At 38.7% G+C, this 19,499-nt stretch overlaps 1 protein-coding gene across 11 annotated transcripts in view; it reads right to left on the bottom strand.

Annotated features, from left to right (window-relative positions):
• Positions 1 to 6,438: 6,438 nt before the first annotated feature.
• BICRAL (BICRA like chromatin remodeling complex associated protein) overlaps positions 6,439 to 19,499 on the bottom strand; it is an 82,905-nt gene continuing 69,844 nt past the window's right edge. For all 11 annotated transcript variants that reach the window (XM_043511853.1, XM_038394036.2, XM_038394041.2 and 8 more), the window contains 2 exons: positions 13,449 to 13,551; positions 6,439 to 10,231 (listed from right to left, as the gene is read on the bottom strand). In XM_043511853.1, the coding sequence (XP_043367788.1) occupies positions 9,438 to 10,231; positions 13,449 to 13,551 (897 nt within the window). In that variant the 3' untranslated portion in view covers positions 6,439 to 9,437. The remainder of the gene's footprint in view (positions 10,232 to 13,448; positions 13,552 to 19,499) is intronic.

The following is a 19,499-nucleotide window of genomic DNA, read 5'->3' as shown; positions in this document are numbered from 1 at the left end:
GTGTTGCTTATGTCCATTCCAAGTAAGTGTGTGCGCGCAATGTGCAGAGTCATCAGAAGATTTTTCCCTTAGCAGAAACATTCCCCTCGTTAACGGCCTCGGTGCCAATGTTGGGGCCTTGCAGTGGTTCACAGGCCATAGAGGGTGTCAGGGGAGCCTGCCTTTCCAAGGCTACCGACAGAGATCTGGAGCCAGGCCCCTGGGCTTGGCGGTATGCCCATGAGATCCAGAAGGACCACTGCGCCAACACCTGCCATTACAGTGGCCAGGGCATCATGGGGAACTGCTGTCCCTCCTTCTGCCTTGATAGGTGCTGAGAGCAGTTCCAGCTCAGCTTCGAGACCTATGACTCTGGCTCTGAGTCCAAAGACGACTCTATCTTGGTGACCATGGTGGTGCCAAACAGGGTGGTGCCAGAGAGTGGTGTCAAGTGCAGGGCGACTGGTGCCGCATCATGGCCAGTTTGCCCTTGGAAGGCAGGGCACTCCTCTGTGCTGCAGGTGTTGGTACTGGGGATTGTGGAGCTGTCATAGCTATGAGGTCCCTGGCCACCTCGAATGTGTCTGGGGTGGACGGAAGATTCAGCTCCTCCACCTGAGAAGGGGAAGAACATGCTGGGGGAAAACCCCAAGAGAAAACTTAACTATAAAACTACTTGAAACACTAACACTAAGTTAACTGTTTCAGGTACAAAGAGAAAATCCACTAGAGGGTTGCTTGCATTGGCAAGAGAGAAGAAAGCAGCTCCAACGACCATCACAGGTGTTAAGAAGGAATGGAAGAGGCGGCAGGGACCTATATATGATGCCGCAAAGGCATGACTCCAGGGAGCTCCACAGCGGACTCAAGGGAAAAAGCCTTCCGATGACTATGCACACTTACTTGGAATCGACATGAGCAAGTACTCAAAGAAGAACAGGTCTTGCCTTTTTTTTAAATCAGTGTGGTACAATTGTACCTTAGGAAGAACAGTACCACAACTCCCTGGGAAAACAAATATATTTTACCCTGCATTTGCTGTGAAAAGATTACCACTCCCCCGAGCAGGCAAAAACAAAACTTAAGTGCATTTTTGGAAAGCTTACACTAATCACTTAGGTTTAATAGTCTTGGCTAAGAAGTCCAAAGTTTGCCTTTCACTATCAGGGGTATATTTCTTATCAGTATGGAAAATATAATCTTGTTTTAAAAATTAACAAATAATAAATGCTTTCCCTTGTATATATTGTGCACACAGACCATAATTTGGAATTGCACAGTCTCTAACATGTCAGGCATCTGTTGCTGCAGAATATCATTCAGTACTTTGAACGCATTTCCGTAATTCCCTAAGTTTTTGCCACAGTTTTGTCTAGCCACAGTTTTTAATAGTCGCTTCTATGATTTTAAATCTAAGATTGAGGTATTAGATATTTTCTTTTACAGTCAGCTCTCTCAAACCAGGGTTTGTTGAACCCTGGCCTTACTACAAGTAAGAGAACAAATATATGTCTAGGCACAGACTGAGTTGCTAAGTGGAATAAAAATTAAATGATCAAATCTACTTTTCAGACAACATCTACAGGATCCAGATATCCCGAAAATTTGATAAGGGGAAGAAGGTTAAAATCTTGTGTAATACTGGCAGGGAAAAAAATGTGTTCAATAAAAATTATTGTTCAGTTCTAGGATGTGTCCATCAACATCAGATCAGATGCAGAATTACTGGAGATGGCCACAAATCTATTCTCATTCATAGCACATTTTATATAAAATTTTGTGCTATGAGAAGAGGTGAGTTTGGTGGTCTCAGTCCAAGGCCCAGTGTCCAATTCATAAGCCCCCAACCCCACAATAGGTACTAATTACCACCCTGTTTGGTATTCTCCTCCCAGAAACCTGACCCTTTCAGTTCACCCCCAAAGACCCTCTTAGCACCTGTCCAGGTAGGGATAACACAAAACCCAGCTAACCTGTACACAGGAGTTTCAGAGTCCATTTAAGTGCCCACTTGACAACCACCCATCCCATTCCACCCACGGACAAGCCATGTCCATTGCACTGCTCTTGGACCCTTCCAAACCCATCTCCTCTGGTGAATTTCACCCTGAAAGTAAGCTTCCTTCTTGATGATATTAATCATATGTTTTTATTTTGTCTGCTATTTACCAGCAGATGGTGCTACAGGAACACTGAATAATGAGTGTATTAAGACCATGCAATGAACTACAATGGGTTATCAGCCAAACTTAGTTTGTTCTGTCTGTCACTGCAACAAGTTAGACAGTTTAGTTGCAACCATTTAACACAAATTTCATAAGTCATGCACAATAAACAGTAACATAAAATCTGAATTTACCTGGAAATTTAACAATCACCCATTAAGCAAGTTATAAAACTGAAATTAACAACCACAGCAGAACCAAACTGAATTATCCAAATTCAGTATCTTGCAAGAATTAGTACTGAGGTAACCCAGTTGTATACAACTGTTAGCAAAGTGGTCCAGATCTAAAGAAGAAAATTGTGACATTAATAAATACTTTGTTAAGCAGGCCCAGGGCAATACATTGCAATACTATTCACAAGACCTAGCTACAGATGTAGTTTTAGATACTTCCTCAAGTTGCAATGATGAAAAAGGTCAGAGAAATGACATATTTGGCCACATTTTCTAAACCTGACTTCAATGCTAGCGACTTTTGTGTGTGAAAACAGGTATCTGTACATGCAAATCAGCTTAGTTCAGTACCCGTTTGATACATGTGAGCAATGAGGTGTTTGCTCACAAAAATAGTTGCATGAACGAACTTATCAATATAATTTTAGAGACTAGTTTGAGAGCTGTTTGAAATTATGTTTGAAAAAGCTTGTAATTTGTGTAATAGTGTTATAATAGAGATTATTAGGAGGAACTAATCATCAGAGCCTGCAGTCAGGCAATGTAAGATGCGACACAAGATTGTGGAGACAGCTCAGCTAATGCACTTCATTCCTGAGCTACAAGACTCTGTTATTGCAGTCTTGCACCTATATCAAGTATTATACCTTCTCATTCAGTAATGTTGCCACTCAATTTCAATTGTGTTCCATGCAGGCTTTCAGCGCAGGATGACTGGCTAGTGCATTAACTGACTGCATCTCTTCTCCCCGTACCATTTGTCAACCAAACTTAATTATATACAGTCACTAGTTATGACCATTTGTATATGGTGCTACATCTTGGGATGACCATTTGGCTCAAAGTTCAAACTTGAGGTGAAGTTCAGCTTTGCTTTCAAAATCAGGTAATTCTTGAAAATTGTCACTGTTTAAAGAAGTGTTCAAACCTGATTTTGAAAGGTATATATATATATATATATATATATATATATATATATATATATATATATAAAATTGCAAATATCAATCAGTGATATTCTATTTATTCTCTGCCACTGCCCGATAACTTTAATAAAATCATATAATTAATAATACTACCACCTATCTGTGTAGGTACTTACATGATGCTCATCAGTGTAATATCTCAGTATCTTCACATAGCATTTTCCACTCAAGAATGACAAAGCCATTTGCAAATATTCACAACTTGACTTCACACATTCCTCTGAAGAAGCAGAGTCCTCCTCTTTATTTACATTTTTTCATTGATTTCCAAGGAGTTTGGCTCAAGGCCTAAGTACCAGATTTTCAAAAGGGTTCCACTCCCAATTAGGCACTAAACAGACAGATTTTCAAAAGGTTGGTGCTGAGCTCTCAAAAATCTGGCCATGGTAATTTGCCTAAGGTCATATACACTGTGTCAGCATTCCAGCCTAAAATAAAAAATAGGCAAGCTGATTTGACTACTAACCAACATTCCCCACAAGCAGAAAGACTGTGATATGCATCTGATTTCACTGATGGCAAATTACAGACTTTGCTTAATTTAAAGGAACTGATCCTCAACTGGTATAAAATGTCATAGTTCCATGGATTTATATGGGCAATGTGACAATTTACACTAGCTAAGGATCTGCCCAAAATGGTACACTCTCTTCGTTTAGCCACATAAAAATTTGAGTTACAAAAGGAATGTCACAATTCAGGCTAATAATCTGCAAGAGTAATGATATTGATCTATTTTCAGAGTAGCAGCCATGTTAGTTTGTATTCGCTAAAAGAAAAGGAGTACTTGTGGCACCTTAGAGACTAAAATTTATTTGAGCATAAGCTTTCATGAGCTATAGCTCACTTCATCGGCTGCAACTTGAGCTTATGCTCAAATAAATTTGTTAGTCTCTAAGGTGCCACAAGTACTCCTTTTCATTTTGATATTGATCTAAACTATACCCAGGGTACAAGGGTCAGGATAAAAGAAAAAGGGTTACATCAACCTATACAACATATATGAACCTAATAAGCAGATTTCTTTTCAAAATGGAAAGATTTAACATATGCTTAACAAATGAGAAGACTTCATATTTGATGCACAAAGTTTTATTGTGAAAAAACTAGCTCCAGAAAAATGAGTGTGTCCTTCAAATTCTATAGGCTTTTTTTAGATTTTTATTAAAGGAAAACTATCGGATCACTCAGGTTAATACGAAAACTTTCTCTCCAGCCAAAAAAGACATTTTTTTGACCCAACTGAAAATCGTAGTTTGCATTCCACAGCGGCAATCCTTAAAACCAATCAGCCAGCACAATTGTTGCTGCAATTTCAGTCCTCTAGTCTCAATCCAGTGCATGGATTTGTTGCATAAAGACTAGATGGTTTTTAGCACAAGAATTTGGGGACCAAAAGGACATAAAAATGATCATGGATTCACAAATCAGAGAATAAAGAACATTAAAATATAAGGATATTATTTAGAAGCTGGACTCCGTTGATTTTTGCACATTATAGCTCGTAGTTGTTGAAGTTGGGATCTTCTACAGAACCTGTTACTATGATTTGGCTGATGGCTTCCTGTAAAACTGTTCCTTGTGTTTTCTGTCCCTGTCAGAAAAAAGGGCCTGATTTGAGAACTGCAAGGAAGACTGAGAACCATGCCAAAGGAAAAACACCAACATTTATAAAGAGGAGGAAACACTTTTGAAAGATGAAAGGCAGATTTTGTGAGAAGGATTTGAAGTTCACTTATATGCCTCCTGCTGTGCTACAGGTTTATTCTGGCAATCTTTTCTTTTTAGCAGTTCAGACATGGCTGTGATCCTATGTCTTCTTTAAATAACTTATTCCTACATATACAAAAAGATAATGTTTTTGGAAATTCTGCATCCAAACCAAAGCTGGAATCTATATGCCAAACACCATGATCGAAAAATCTTAAGGTATCTATTATTTTTAAAAAAGTCTACTAGAGTTTTCTCATCCTTGCAGAAAAACCAGAGCACAATTCCATCCTGATCACAGTGAAAGGGTACTTTAAAGTGAAGACAGCTGTGTAGTAACCTATACCTCACAGATGTTGGATGTCTGGGAAGCTTTCTTGGTGATTCTATCACCGAACACAATGCATACTATTTTATAAAAGGATGCAAACAACATATAACCAAGTCATAAAACCATCTTCATTTTGTTACAGGATGAATCCAGATGAAAAGCATCATGTAACTAGGCTTTATTCTTTGCCTTGTTGTCACAAATTAGAACAGATTTCAACTCAATTCATGCGAGTTGAAAATACTCACTACCTCCCTGGTCAGGCCCTAGTCTTTATGCCCTCCTATGAATGTTTACTTTATTCGGGCTCCAAACCGAGGCGTTTTGCTGGATCGGGCCTTAGGATTCAATTATATCTTCTGCCAGGCCCAACCACAGTGGCAAGGAGGCACACCACCCAGGTGGAAAGAGGTATTATGTTACTGAAAACCATGTTTTCTGTGTGCTGGGAGGGAAGGGTTGAGTCATCCAGGGGCAGAGTGAGGTGACCTGGCATCACTCATGCTACATCAAGGTATCTCCCTCCAAGGCTACTAGTACAGACAACTCCCCTCTCCTGCATTCCTTAGTCCTAGGAGGTAGTTTATGCCTCTATCATGTGAAGATGCACTGGAGGAGAATAAAGGGCTACCTGTACCCCTTCCCCTGTATAGTACACCCAGGCACGGGAAAGACAATTTAGTCCTTAATACCATATTGTTCCTTCTTTCAGCGCCACCTCATCACTTTAAGACAGGACTTCTGTGATAATGTAACAAGGCATAGCCAATTCGAGCATTTTGAGAGAAGAGATTAAAACTAATGATGTTTTTATGCTACCACATGAGCTGTGGCTTATTAGCATATCTTCAAAAATTACATGCACAGCATGAAAAACCTGGTCTATTAAATATATTATTTCATAATACAGTTGCATTATAAAAAGTATAGTAAGTCAGATTGTTCTGCAACTATGTTACTTGAAGCTGAAAACAACCCTTCTTTTGGAAATGTACTTATTCATCTTGGTTAAATCAAGACAATCACAGATATACTTTTTCCCAAATCTTTGGCTGTATTGCAATGGTTGTTTCAATCTGTAATCTCCAACTAAACATTTCCTATCCATGGATTAACAATATATTTACCGACTTGTGTCTTTTAACAGTATTTATCCAACATAACAAAATAAACTGCAATTTGTTATACTTTTTTTACAAAACATTTTATAAATATTTTTTACAAAATGTATACAAAGCAATTTCAAGTGAGACATACTATACAAATGAATGTATTTAAGCAAATAAAGTCCATACCACATTGACAATAAGTGACACATCCTTTTTAAGTGAAGTCAGTCTGTAAGGCCTCCCTAGTCTAAGAGATAAATTATGCTGAACTCTTCAAAGTTAAAATATTTTTTGTAATTGCCAGTTTAAAATTTATTTTAACCTTAGGCAGTATTCAAGAACATTGGAAATCATTATGCTGATCCAGCAAAGCATTTTAGCATGTGCTTAAAATCAGGCATGGTTAAAGTATTTCACTGGATCAGATTCCAATTCACACTTTATTAAAACAATATTTCATATATAAGAATATTCTGTTTACTGCATTACCAAGTATAAGTATTCCTAAAGTAGAATTCAAATGAATGAATAACAGAACACTAATGATCCAACAGTAAGTTTGCTGGCCTTTGCTCAATGGATTCCGGACATAAGATGTTTGGACAAACCTTTGTCTGACCTAATCAACAATGTTAAAAAACATGTCTTAATCGTTATTTGTCACTATCTATAATTCACTGCCCAGGAAAAATAAATTTATAGTGGACACAACATTTTGTTATTTAGGTTATGTATTTGCTGTACAGATGCTTGAAGCTAATACGCTGTTTGAGATGGTACCAAGAGCGAAGGGATCCATAAATGTGCACCTTTTTCTCATAAGACGAAAATTAAACTAATTTACATTGCTGATATAACTTACAGCCTTCCTTTCTAGACTGCTCATACTGGCTGAAATTGAATGAATTATAAAATACATAGTCCGCAGGATACACAGCCATCATTATCTTTATGAAATTTCAAAGGCAATTGGCAAAGACTATACTGTCGGTCTCATTAACTAGAAAATAGCTAATTGCCTAAGAGTCTACTGTAATGATGCCCAGTTAGAAATTTAAAACTGGCAATACCATGTTATTATTTTAAATGTTTTACATGACATTTGGGAATGTTGGATTTTGACAAATTCAAAATTGGCACACATTTTTTAAAATGGCAATTAATAATGTACAAAATATTTATATTTCCATTCACATTGAAGGGGAACTGAACCTTAATTATATGTTAAATATTGTTATCTTTCTCAGGTTGACTAGATTTGGTTTTCTTACGTTATCACATAGTGGACTGCAGCTCAACAAAATGAGGTGCATTATAATTTCGTGCTGTCAAAAGCCTAAGGGCCAAATTCTGCTCTCTTTTACACTGGTGCAAATGATAGCAAAACCTGGCCTTTTGTTTTCTTTCCTGGCAGTTCTGGCAATCTGACTGACAACCACAGTTTGTCACAATGAATCTCTAGATTATGATAATGGTGATCAGCAAGTTTTGAAACATGGCTGTTTATTTTTGTGAGCAACAGGGAGGAAGACAGAAGGAAAGAGAGATAGAGAGCATGCCTTAGAAACCACAACAGCTCTACCCTTCTGAGCAGACATACATGCTAGATTCATCTTGGTAATGGCAGAACATTTATGTGCACAACAGCACTAATGACCAAAGTAAACTATTAAAAAAGCATGGACCATAAAAGGGAAAAGTCACACATTAAGAATAAATAAATAAAATAACAAGCTTCTATTCTTGTCAACACGAACACCAGCCAAATACAAACCACGCAGGGGTTTCCTTTGGCTCTAAAATCTGAATTAATAATTATACAAGTTTAGATACGTTTTAACAATGGGATAGTTGATTAACTTTGGTCTGTACATATTTTGGTAGTTGTGACTGCTGCTGTGGATGACTAATATTTTCTGACAGCAAGAAGCAGAAACAAGCAACAACAACACTGGCCTTTAAATTTCTCAGATTAAGGCTAATGTCCCCTCACAGTATAAACTACTAATTTAAGAACACAGTTTTCAAATAAAAGTGCTTTTGACACTTGGTCTTAAAAAACAAAAACAAAAAACATTTATACCACTTCAGAAAGACTTAGGTTGACTATATCCAAGTATAAAATGCAAAACCTTCTCCTCAAGAGTTAACATGTATATGTATTTATATATATAAATTCATAGCTCTATCATGACCTCCTCCTGTACACTTTGCCACTTATTAGCTTCTGTTCTTCTTTCCTTAGTCTAGCATATATTATTTCACATCATACCGTTGTGACTAACATTATACAGTATCATTCCACAGACTAAATTCACCCACTACAGATATACTCATGTACTACTTTCTGCCCAGAGACAACAGAAAAGCACTTCAAATATGAAGCCCTATAAACGTACCGATGACATCCTTCCAACATAAAATCCTAGAGCAGATGGATTTAGTAATAAATCAGACAGACAGACAATCATTTCTGAATAGCGGTACAATGGGTATTTAACCACGAGGTTTTCCTGGAAAAAAATAAAATAAAATCTAGTGATTTATGGAAGGGGGAAAATTGTTGCTTCCATTTATCTTTTTAAAGTTTTCTTGAACAAATCTGCCTTTTCATATGACTGTGATTGTCAGTATATTACCTTATTACCTGAACTGCAACCTCATTAAATTGCAGTGTTAAACAATTACCATAAGCACTATCATTATAATACTTGAAATGTGTAGGCCCCAACAGACTGCATTCTAACAAGGATTAACTTTACTGGATATCTCACTGTAATCACAATGAGTATTGCTCTCAAACACAGAACTGAATCTAGTTTAGAAAGATTAACCTTTGACATATGTCAGGCTGTACTTGTGGTGTCATTCACATTTGCTTCTACTAAGAGAAACATAACTTGTCCATGGTACTGTAACTATTAACACTCTAAGATACTATTTACAGCTGCTTCTAAAATAGAGTCCGTTTCTACAACACCTTCACTGTGATCTGGAATAAATTTTTCCAGACAGTTTTCTTGTGAAGCAATTGGTGAAAAGTTTGGAAAGTCTAATTCTACAGAGCCACTGCCAGTAGCCTCACTTTGTGGCGGTCTCCCAGTTTTTTTCAGTTCCAAAATGTTTTTGAATGTAGTTTCTAAACTCTTACTGAGGAGTAAATCCTGTTGGGGTTCACCTGAGCCTTTCATGTTGTCAGGATGTAAAACCTCATTCTTTGGAAAGTTCCTCTGAGTTTTGTCTTGGAGGGAGTTATTACATATTACCTCTGAGTGAGATTCAACTGTATTCCTTGACATTTTGTGTGTACCATGATTAGCTCTTGACAAGGTTTTTGACAGGTCTTCAGAACTTGAAGAGTTTTCATTGGTCTTGGCAAGATCTTTATCAGCCAATTTCTCTTCAGCCATGTATTGACTGTCAGGAGAACAGCTAGCCTTCTCAAACTTTAAAGCTTTAGTGAGGCTTTCCATTTTTTTAGTAGAAATTTTTCCTTCTTGTTGTGTCATAATGTTGTTAGGCACTAAATGAAGTTTGTCATGATTTGTAGACTCCGCTGTGCTGGATTTTGATCGGTCTCTGGTTTGGATCTTGGTAGGCTGACTGTGAGAAGTCAAAGTTTTACTACACTGATGATCAGTTTCACTGGACTGTGCTTCATCAGCAGTTTCATCAAATTGTTTAGAGGAACAACAAAAATCAGCCAGATAACCATCTGAAAATTAAAAACAAACATATTAGTTTGGAGTTAAAAAATATCAGACAGTAAAATGTAAAGAAGTGCTAAACAGAACAAGCATTCTAACGTGACTGAGTATTAAAACCCATGAACAAACAGAAGTTATTTGCTCACATTGCCCTCTCTTGTTTGAAAATGCCTCTAGTATTTACTACCCATTTATTGGACTAAAGAATATGACTTCAATGGAATCATAAGCACATGGTTAAATATTTTGCTGGATCAGGGCCTAATACCTGAGATTTTGATGTAATTAACCAGTGGGCAAATTAAGTATAGTTCACTGTACTCCCAGATAAAGCCAGATACAAGCTGGACAAATTATGTCTGATGTGAAGTTTGAGTGTCTGGAATAGTCTCAAACTTCCCCCTTGACTCTTTCTATCATTGCTCTGAGCCTCATATGTATTGGCTGTTCCAGGATTCTGAAGCTCTTATGTCCCTACTGAAAGTTTCTGAGTAAATGGGGGGGGATGTGCTGTTTTCTATGACAAATGTCTGGTTTAATGGTGATCAGTGTAGCCAAGATGTAACTGTACTATTCTTTTAAGAACATATTATTTATTTGTAGTGAAAGTAAAACATGAAAAAGAGATAGTTATAAGAACAGAACTCCAGGGAATACAGCAGGGATTGAGATGTATGTGTTCTCGGGTAATGGAAATACACACAAGGAATGTGCACTCATCTTATTATGACTATGGATTCTGCTTTTTATTTGCTAAGCACTGTATATAATCCTGTTAGAGCTGGGCAGAAAACCCAGTAATTCTGTTTCATGAAGGATTTCAAGATTTTGAAATTTGGTTTCATTCCAGTTCAGAATGAAAACCAAAAATTTTGAAATTGTCTGCCAAATGGAATTACCATTCTCTGCTCAGGTCTACTAGAAGCCCTGGCAGGATGCCCTGGAGCAAGGGATCCTGGAAACCCCGGCTGCCAAAGAGCCATGAACCTGGGACCCCCAGGCCCAGGGCTTCCAGGTCTGGTTTCTGGTGGAATTTTTTTTCAAAAATCTGCATAATACGGCAGAACATTTCTATTTCAACAAATCGGAAAATTCTGACACAGTATTTTACTGAAATTTTTCCAAGCATTTCTAAAGCCTACTGAGAATTATACTCAAAATAGACAGTTTGAGTACAAGCTCATTTTCTGTATAATGAATACATAATCAACATTTTGCTGCTCGGGTATATGGCATCAGGATATAAAGCATACTAAAAACCATTTTTCATTAGAATAAAAACCAACTACATTCAACATAAACAAAAAGATACTGAAACATGAAATTTTATTACATTTCTGGAGAGCATTAAATCAACATATAAACAATGAATTAGAAGATAAACTTGTTTGAAGACCTTACACTTTACTAAAGGTGTGCTAACAGGTAAGTTAGGGATAAGTTTGCCTGCTTTACACACAGACCTGAGTAGGAAATGGTGTGGAGCTACACTGTCTCTGGGGGAGTACCAGGAGAGACTGTGCCAGAGTTTCCCATTATGCAGATTGCTCCCCAGTGATGGTTGGTGCAAATTGTTTCCCTAGTTCACCAACTCCACTCTGAGGGGTAATGCAGAGGGGAGTCGGGGCCATGGCCCCACCTCTTCTCTGCCCCCTTTTGGGCAATTAGTTTATCATGAGGAGGAAGAGACTAGAAGTTCCTGTATCACAGGGTGGGATTGGGCCTTACATGAGCTACTCTGGGAAGGAGGAGAGAGGGAAGCTTCTTGTGAATCTCCCTTCTATCCAGGCAAGAGCTGCTCATCTAAATCTAGTGCTAAAATATTAAAAATATAAGAACACCCATTTCTGTACCATTTATTTCCTTATTAAATCAATGTTACATTTCACAGCATCATGCATGAGAAATACATTTTTACTGCAAAGGCATGTACCACTCCAGGTATTTAGTCCTACTAATCCTCTGGCAAAAAAACAGAAAAGATGCAGTTGTATTTCTAAGGTAAAAATAAGCAACAAAGCCTTTTTTAAAAAATCCTTTTAGCCCTTCTTTATAGATAGTAAAGAAGCAAAAAGAACAATTTTTGTTATTGTTCCTTTGAAGGTCTCCATTAAATACTAAATTGATAGCCACTTGCTTCACAAGTTTACAGTGTAAGGAGGCCAAGGACCAAACAATAGAAAGGGATTATCTATATTTGCAAAAAACTGTGAATATACCCCCAAATCTGCCCAAATTCTGCTAAGGAGTTTTAGTTTTGTTCTCCCTCCCTGTTCTTACATTTAATATTACATAACAAAGTAAGATGCTAGAAGAGTTATTAACAAAATATGTAAACCCAAATGTCTTTGCTGCTTGACCAGCTTTATAATAAATCCACAAATTGCTGCATGCTGAGGTGCGGGCAGGATCTGAAGATTTACCTGACAGAAAATACAAGGACCCATATCCTACACCTCCTACTCTATTAAGTAGCGTTTGCAAAATAAGGCACCAAAGCATTTGCAAGTATCCTAACTATCTGAATACAATATCTAAAAGAATACCAAAAACAACGAGGAGTCCTTGTGGCACCTTAGAGACAAAAGGACTCCTCGTTGTTTTTTGCTGATACAGAGTAACACGGTTACCTCTCTAAAAGAATACCATTTCATCGAATATTTGATTGTCCAAATATTTGTATTGTACATTCTCTGAATGAACAGAGCATCAGGATGCAACAGGAACATACACCTATAGTACACAAGTGCATTTGTTGAATGTTTCTGATTTTGTCTGTCAGCAGTGAAACGGCCAACAATGCTGGAATGTAAGTGGTCATTGGGCTCTAAAAGTAACACTTCATTAAGTGAATGAGGGAATTCACATTCTCTCAGTATTATTGTATCTAGCTGGCTATAGACTCAAAGGTCCTGTCCATGAAGCAAGAACATGATTGTTTCTAACAGGGTTCTTGCATTGTTTCCCACCAGTGCGCCCATTATTTTTTCCCCGAGAACAACTTTCACTTTACAAAGTCTCTTGATGTTAAGCACGTCAACTTAGGTTCTTGAAGCTGAAGGTATGATTTCACCATAAGCTATTAATTCTGAAGCAGAAACCAACGGTTTCAAAGAGGAACTGCACTTAAAATCAATAGCTTGGTTTGGCCCTAATATTTTTAGCATCTGGAAGATTATGCAAATAGTTTTCTACTTCATAGTGCTGAAGTTAAACATTTCTTACCAGGATCCACTAGTGCAAGGCGCTTATCCCGGGACAGAGATGCCCTTTCTTCCTGGTTAAACATCCTGTCAATCATAACCATTTCTGCAGAGGGATTTATCCGCTGCAAAAGAAAATTCCTAGAAGTTACTTCATATGTTCATATAAAAAAACAATCCAGCCACAGCTTTGGAGCATGAGAGGATGGATTTTAAATAAGAATTTAGGGGGGGGGGTTCTTTTTGTATTCCACTAGTATTAACTTTTTTGGGCAGGGACTGTATTTTATTATTTGTTTGTACAGTGCCTAGCACAATGGGGTCCCAATCTTGATTGGGGCCTTCAGGCACTATTGGAATACAAAATAATAAATAACTGCATTTTATTTGTTAAAGCTCTGTTGTAACAGTGAATCAATATAATTATACAAAGAATAATATTTCAAGATGGGCTACATTATTTATCATTCACATTTGCAGTTTATTATCTAGTATGAAATAACTTTCTCTGTTAGCAAAAATACTCATGAAGAGCCCATACTGTAGCATTTATTAACACACTTCTGTTGCCCACGCCCCCGTTTTTTTGTTTTTTGTTTTTTTTTTAAGTTAACTCTCTGGTGCTGACAGCTCTGCTGCATCCATTGCTTACAATGAGATTAAGCCAGGAAAAATCCATCACCAAGCACTAGAGGATTAACCCATTGCCTGCTACATTACATCCCATACAATTAAATCCAACACCACGGCACACTGTTCCAAACAGCATTTCCTTTCCAATGTTACGGAATCTGAATGACTGTATAATGGTTCAAAATATAAAGGATAGTTTTTTTACATTAACCTACTCTTTTTGCATGCACAATTATTTCCCAATATATGTAATGTCAGTCAGATAGCTGTTTAATCAAATAGTCAGATGCCTAAATGATGTCAACTGTACCTACAATTATTTGTGTCCATAAAACTCAGGATAACATAAAAGAGACTGTACTGAAACCCACATTATTTTAAAAAGACTTTAAAGCACATCAAACCTGAAACAACTATGAGGATGCCCTGATATTCATACAATAGATCCCAACATTATTATTTACGTAAATTATAGCAATTTTTCCTTTTTACAGCACTTTTATTGTAAGCCTGTTTTCATATGCTTCTTACTCTCTGAGAAAGTTATAACTGTGCTGCATATTTTGCTATCAAGATGCAGCGACATCTGCCTTGCCTTCACTAGGATTTTAACTAAGGTTAGTTTAACACGAATTTAAAAACTTTGTTTTTACTAGTGAAGACAAGGCCAGATGAGAGCATTTATGCACCTTCTTAACTTTAAGAATGTGAGTAGCAACATCAGTGGGACTACTCACACAGTTAAAGTTAGAACATTCTTAAGTGCTTTGCTGTATCAGGCTTAGGTGATTTGTCCAAGGTTACATAGGGTATATCTACACTGCAATTAGACACACATGGCTGGCCCGTGCCAGCTGACTCAGGCTTGCAGGGCTTGAGTTGCATGGCTGTCTCACTGCAGTGTTGACTTCCAAGCTCAAGCTGGAGCCTGTGCTCTAGGACCCTGCAAGATGGGAGGGTCCCAGAACTCGGGCAGCAGATTGAGCCTGGAAGTCTACACTGCAATGGAACAGCCTGCAGCACAGTCCAGCCATGGGTTTTTAACTCCAGTGTAGACATACCCATACAGAACGTCTATGGAAGAGCTATGAATAAAGTCCAGGTGCATAGTAAAGAGAGTCCTCAATGAGGAAAACATAGTTAAGACTAAACAAAATTTGTTTTAGAAATAAAGAACCTCCAAACAATAGAAAATAGCATACTGCCTATGTACAGCATATCTTTCCTCTTATTAATTTAGTCCTCATTCTGGCAATCTGAACCACACAGGTAGACCCACTGACTTTAATGAGATTCTGAGGGCATAAATATTTGCCTGCATTGGGGCATTAGGAAAGTATTAAATATAGCAATCCTGAAACACAGAGTCAAGCACGCAGATATATGTAGTAATGCATCCGATGAAGTGAGCTGTAGCTCACGAAAGCTTATGCTCTAATAAATTTGTTAGTCTCTAAGGTGCCACAAGTACTCCTTTTCTTTTTGCGAATACAGACAAACACGGCTGCTACTCTGAAACCTGAGATATATGTAGGTAACCACACATATTTATTTCACTTATTAAACATTCAAATAAATGCACAATTATTACATTCTGTCTAGATGAAAGAATATGTAACTATTTCAATTTGATATTATGCAAGGGGGGTTTTTGGGTAAAGAAATCACATTGCACATTACAATAAACAAACAAATGAACAAGTGCAGACACAAGAACTTGCTAACGTGCTTATCCCTGGAGATCTACACCTAGAACCTCACACTGAAATGAACAATTTCAATGTGAGATCATTTCAACAAATAAAGATGGAGCATCAGAAATAACCACACAGTAATATACCTCCTACCTGAAAATCTGCACATTTGATTCCAACATATTATTCTGAAATAAACACTGCTATGTTTATTTCACTGTGCAGATAATCCAGCTATATGAATACTCACTTGTGTGTATCTGGATAACTATACTCCTTGGATACCTAGCAGCAAGGAAAATTACTTTCCCATTGGCTTAACTTTATTTCCCAACAGAATTTTTATTTAAAAAAAGAAATATTTCCAAATATTTATTGAGTCTCATTGAGAACTAAAACTAACCAATTTTTATGCTTAATCTCACATTATATAAATGCACGTCTGGTGAAAATCCAGAAATCCACCTATAGCTTGTGAGGGGCAAGTAATAACCGCTCCACTACTACTATTTCAGATTATGGCACAGTATAGAGGTTTCTGCCTTTCAGCACCCCCCAGCTGGACATTGGATCAACATAAATGTACATCCAGAGGCCCTATCCACATCACCACAAAATGATCCCCTCCATGCTGAACAATTCAGCGCCAAGCAAAGCCTACATCTCTGGAATGCATGAGGAGCAGAGGGTCACATGTTTGGGGCTACTGTGGCACTTAAACAATGTGGATGACCATGATCAGGCTCTGTGCATATTTTCGCTAGCTTCTTTTTCCCAACCGTAACATCATTTTTATCTTTGATTTTGTACAGACTTACATTTATTGTTGGGAAACTGATATTACTGGCACACTGAGAAGCAAACAAAGTTCTTTTTAGGGCTGTTGATTAATCGCAGTTAGCTCATTTGATTAACTCAAAAACAATTAATCGCAATTAATCACACTGTGAAACAATAGAATACCAATTGAAATTTATTAAATATAGTAACTCCTTGCTTAAGGTTGTACTTATGTTCCTAAAAAATGCAACTTAAAGCAAAACAATATTAAGCTATTCCAATTTTCTCACAAGAATTAATGTAAATAGGGGGGATTAGGTTCCTGGTAATTTTTTTTCACCAGACAAAAGACTGTATTATATATATGTATACACAGTAAAAGTTTTAAACAAACAAACAATTTAATACTGTACACAGCAATGATGATTGTAAAGCTTGGTGGAGGTGCTGGAGTCAGAGGGTGGAATATTTCCCAGGGAATGCCTTACTGCTAAATAATGAACTAAAACTCAGCTGACCCCTCAAGGGTTAACACATTGTTGTTAATGTAGCCTCATACTCCACAAGGCAGCACAAACGGAGGGAGGGAAGACAGCATGGCAGACAGCGACACACACCGTGTGTGTGTGTGTGTGTGTGTGTGTGTGTGTGTGTGTGTGTGTGTGTGTGTGTGTGTGTGTGTGTGTGTGTGTGTGTGTGTGCGTGCGTGTGCGTGTGTGTGTCCCTTTAAGTGCACTGATCCCACTCTAAGTACTCTGTCTTTTTAAGTAAATCAGGAAGTTGAGACAGCAGCTGCTGCCTGCAAGCTCCCTCCATGTCCCTGCCTCTCCGCCCACCTCCGCTCTATGGAGATAGGGTAAGCGGGTGGCAGGAGCAGGAGCGGGAGGGAGACACCCTAATATTAGCCCCCCTCTTTCCCTCACCCCCCCCCCGCACAGCAAGCAGGAGGCGCACAGGAGCAGCTCCAATGCAGAGCACAGAAGCAGCACATGGCAGTGGGAGGAGGGACAGCTGAACTGCCAGCAATTGAGAGCCTGCTGTGCGGCTGCCACACAGGGAACTTAGGGGAACGGGGAGATGAGGGGGGGCTGCCGGTCCACCCTGGTTCCAAGCCCCCACCAGCTAGCTCCAACGGGCTGCTCTTTCCACAAGCAGTGGACAAAGCAGGCAGCTGCCAACCAATTTTATAAGGGAGCACTGTGCAACTTTAAACGCGCACGTTCCCTAATTGATCAGCAACATCACAATCGGGACGACTTTAAGTGAGGAATTACTGTATTTTTGGATGTTTTTCTACATTTTCATATATATCGATTTCAGTTACAATACAGAATACAAAAGGTACAGTGGTCACTTTATATTATTTTTATTACTAATATTTGTACTGTAAAAATGATAAAAGAAATAGTATTTTTCAATTCACCTCATACAAGTACTGTAGTTCAATCTCATTATCATGAAAGTGCAACTTACAAATGTAGGGTTTTTTGTTAAATAACTGTACTCAAAAACAAAACAATGAAACTTTAGAGCCTACAACTCCACTTATTCCTACTTCTTGTTCAGCCAATCGCTCAGAAAAAGAAGTTTGTTTACATTTGCAGGAGATAATGCCGCCCGCCTCTTAATTACCATGTCACCTGAAAGTGAGAACAGGCATTCACATGGCACTGTTGTAGCTGGCATCACAAAATATTTACATGCCAGATGCGCTAAACATTCATATGCCTCTTCATGCTTCAGCCATCGTTCCAGAGGACATGCTTCCATGCTGACGACGCTCGTTAAATAAATGTGTTAATTAAATTTGTGACCGAGATCCTTGGGGAAGAACTGTGTTTTACCCGCATTCTGCCATATATTTCATAGCAGTCTCAGATGATGACCCAGCACATGTTGTTCCTTTAAAAACACTTCCATTGAAATTTGACAAAATGCAAAGATACCAATGTGAAATTTCTAAAGATAGCTACAGCACTCGACCCAAGGTTTAAGAATATGAAGTGCCTTCCAAAATCTGAGAGGGACGAGGCATGGAGCATGCTTTCAGAAGTCTTAAAAGAGCAACACTCTGATGTGGAAACTACAGAACCCAAAACACCAAAAAAGAAAATCAACCTTCTGCTGGTGGCATCTGACTCAGATGATAAAAATGAACATGCTTCGGTCCACACTGCTTTGGATAGTTATCAAGCAGAACCCATGCTCAGCATGGACGCATGTCCTCTGAAACGGTGGTTGAAGCACCAAGGCATATATGAATCTTCAGCGCATCTGGCATGTAAATATCTTGTGACGCCGGCTACAACAGTGCCATGCAAATGCTTGTTCTCACTTTTAGGTAACATTGTAAACAAGAAGCGGGCAGTATTATGTTATGCAAACGAAAACAAACTTGTTTGTCTGAGCCAGGGGTCAGCAACCTTCAGCACGCAGCCCATCAGGTAATCCGCTGGCAGGCTGAGAGACATTTTGTTTACGTTCACCATCCGCAGGCACAGCCCTTTGCAACTCCCAGTGGCCACGGTTCATCATTCCCAGTCAATGGGAGCTGCGGGGAGCAGCGGCCAGTTCGGCCACTGGGAGCTGCTGGTGGCCGTGCCTGCGGACGGTGAACGTAAACAAAATGTCTCGCGGCCCGCCAGCGGATTACCTGATGGGCTGCATGCTGAAGGTTGCTGACCCCTGGTCTGAGCAATTGCCTGAACAAGAAGTGGGACTGATTGGACTTGTAGGTAGTGTTCCCTCTAAATTTTCCCATGCATGTGCAAAATTTGTTATGTGCACCAATATGGAGGTGATGTGTGACACTTCACCTCCATATTGGTGCACATAAAATTCATGCAGTGGGGGTGGGGCCGAGGGGTCCGGAGTGCAGGAGGGCTGGGGCAGAGGGTTGGAGTGCAGGAGTTGAGGGCTCCAGCTGGGGGTGCAGGCTCCAGGGTGGCACCGGGGATGAGGGGTTT

This window comes from Dermochelys coriacea, chromosome 3, assembly GCF_009764565.3.
Source record: "Dermochelys coriacea isolate rDerCor1 chromosome 3, rDerCor1.pri.v4, whole genome shotgun sequence".
Taxonomy (NCBI): Eukaryota; Metazoa; Chordata; order Testudines; family Dermochelyidae; genus Dermochelys; species Dermochelys coriacea.
This window is presented reverse-complemented; position numbering and strand designations above follow the sequence as displayed.